Source organism: Penaeus monodon, chromosome 23 (assembly GCF_015228065.2).
Source record: "Penaeus monodon isolate SGIC_2016 chromosome 23, NSTDA_Pmon_1, whole genome shotgun sequence".
NCBI classification, from domain to species: domain Eukaryota; kingdom Metazoa; phylum Arthropoda; class Malacostraca; order Decapoda; family Penaeidae; genus Penaeus; species Penaeus monodon.
The window spans coordinates 38276939-38277340 of NC_051408.1; the positions used below are offsets into that span (position 1 = coordinate 38276939).

Consider the following 402-nt stretch of genomic DNA (forward strand, 5'->3'; position numbering starts at 1 on the left):
GAGAATGGTGGTAGTCATTGTAATTAGTCTACATGGCACAATTAGGTTATTTGTGATTGATCTTTTGCTTCATCCTGCTGGTTATTTGTGGAAGATGTTTGTCTTCCAGGGGGGACATGGGGAGTGGCCCCCTCCCCCGTAGTGGTCACAGGAGTGCACTAGAGAGCTCAGCATTGATATGCCAGACTTTTTGTTTTTGTATTTTTCCTTTTTAAAAGTACTATAGCTTGTTATTTCAACATTATTTACATATGGAAGTAAACATTCTGAGGTGTGTGTGCTAATCCTGTTTTTCTATTTTTCAAGGGCCGATGGCAGTGTAGAAATATGGAACTGCAAGCATCGACCTTTTATGCAACAAGTTATTCAGGGTAAGCCTTTTCTTTCTTATCTGAAAGAAAA

At 39.3% G+C, this 402-nt stretch overlaps 1 protein-coding gene across 1 annotated transcript in view; it reads left to right on the forward strand.

Annotated features, from left to right (window-relative positions):
* Positions 1-402, forward strand: part of LOC119588001 (U3 small nucleolar RNA-associated protein 4 homolog) — a gene marked incomplete at its 3' end in the record, with an annotated part of 8988 nt that overhangs the window by 2887 nt on the left and 5699 nt on the right. The window contains 1 exon segment of the mRNA XM_037936720.1: positions 307-371. Within this exon segment, the coding sequence (XP_037792648.1) occupies positions 307-371 (65 nt within the window).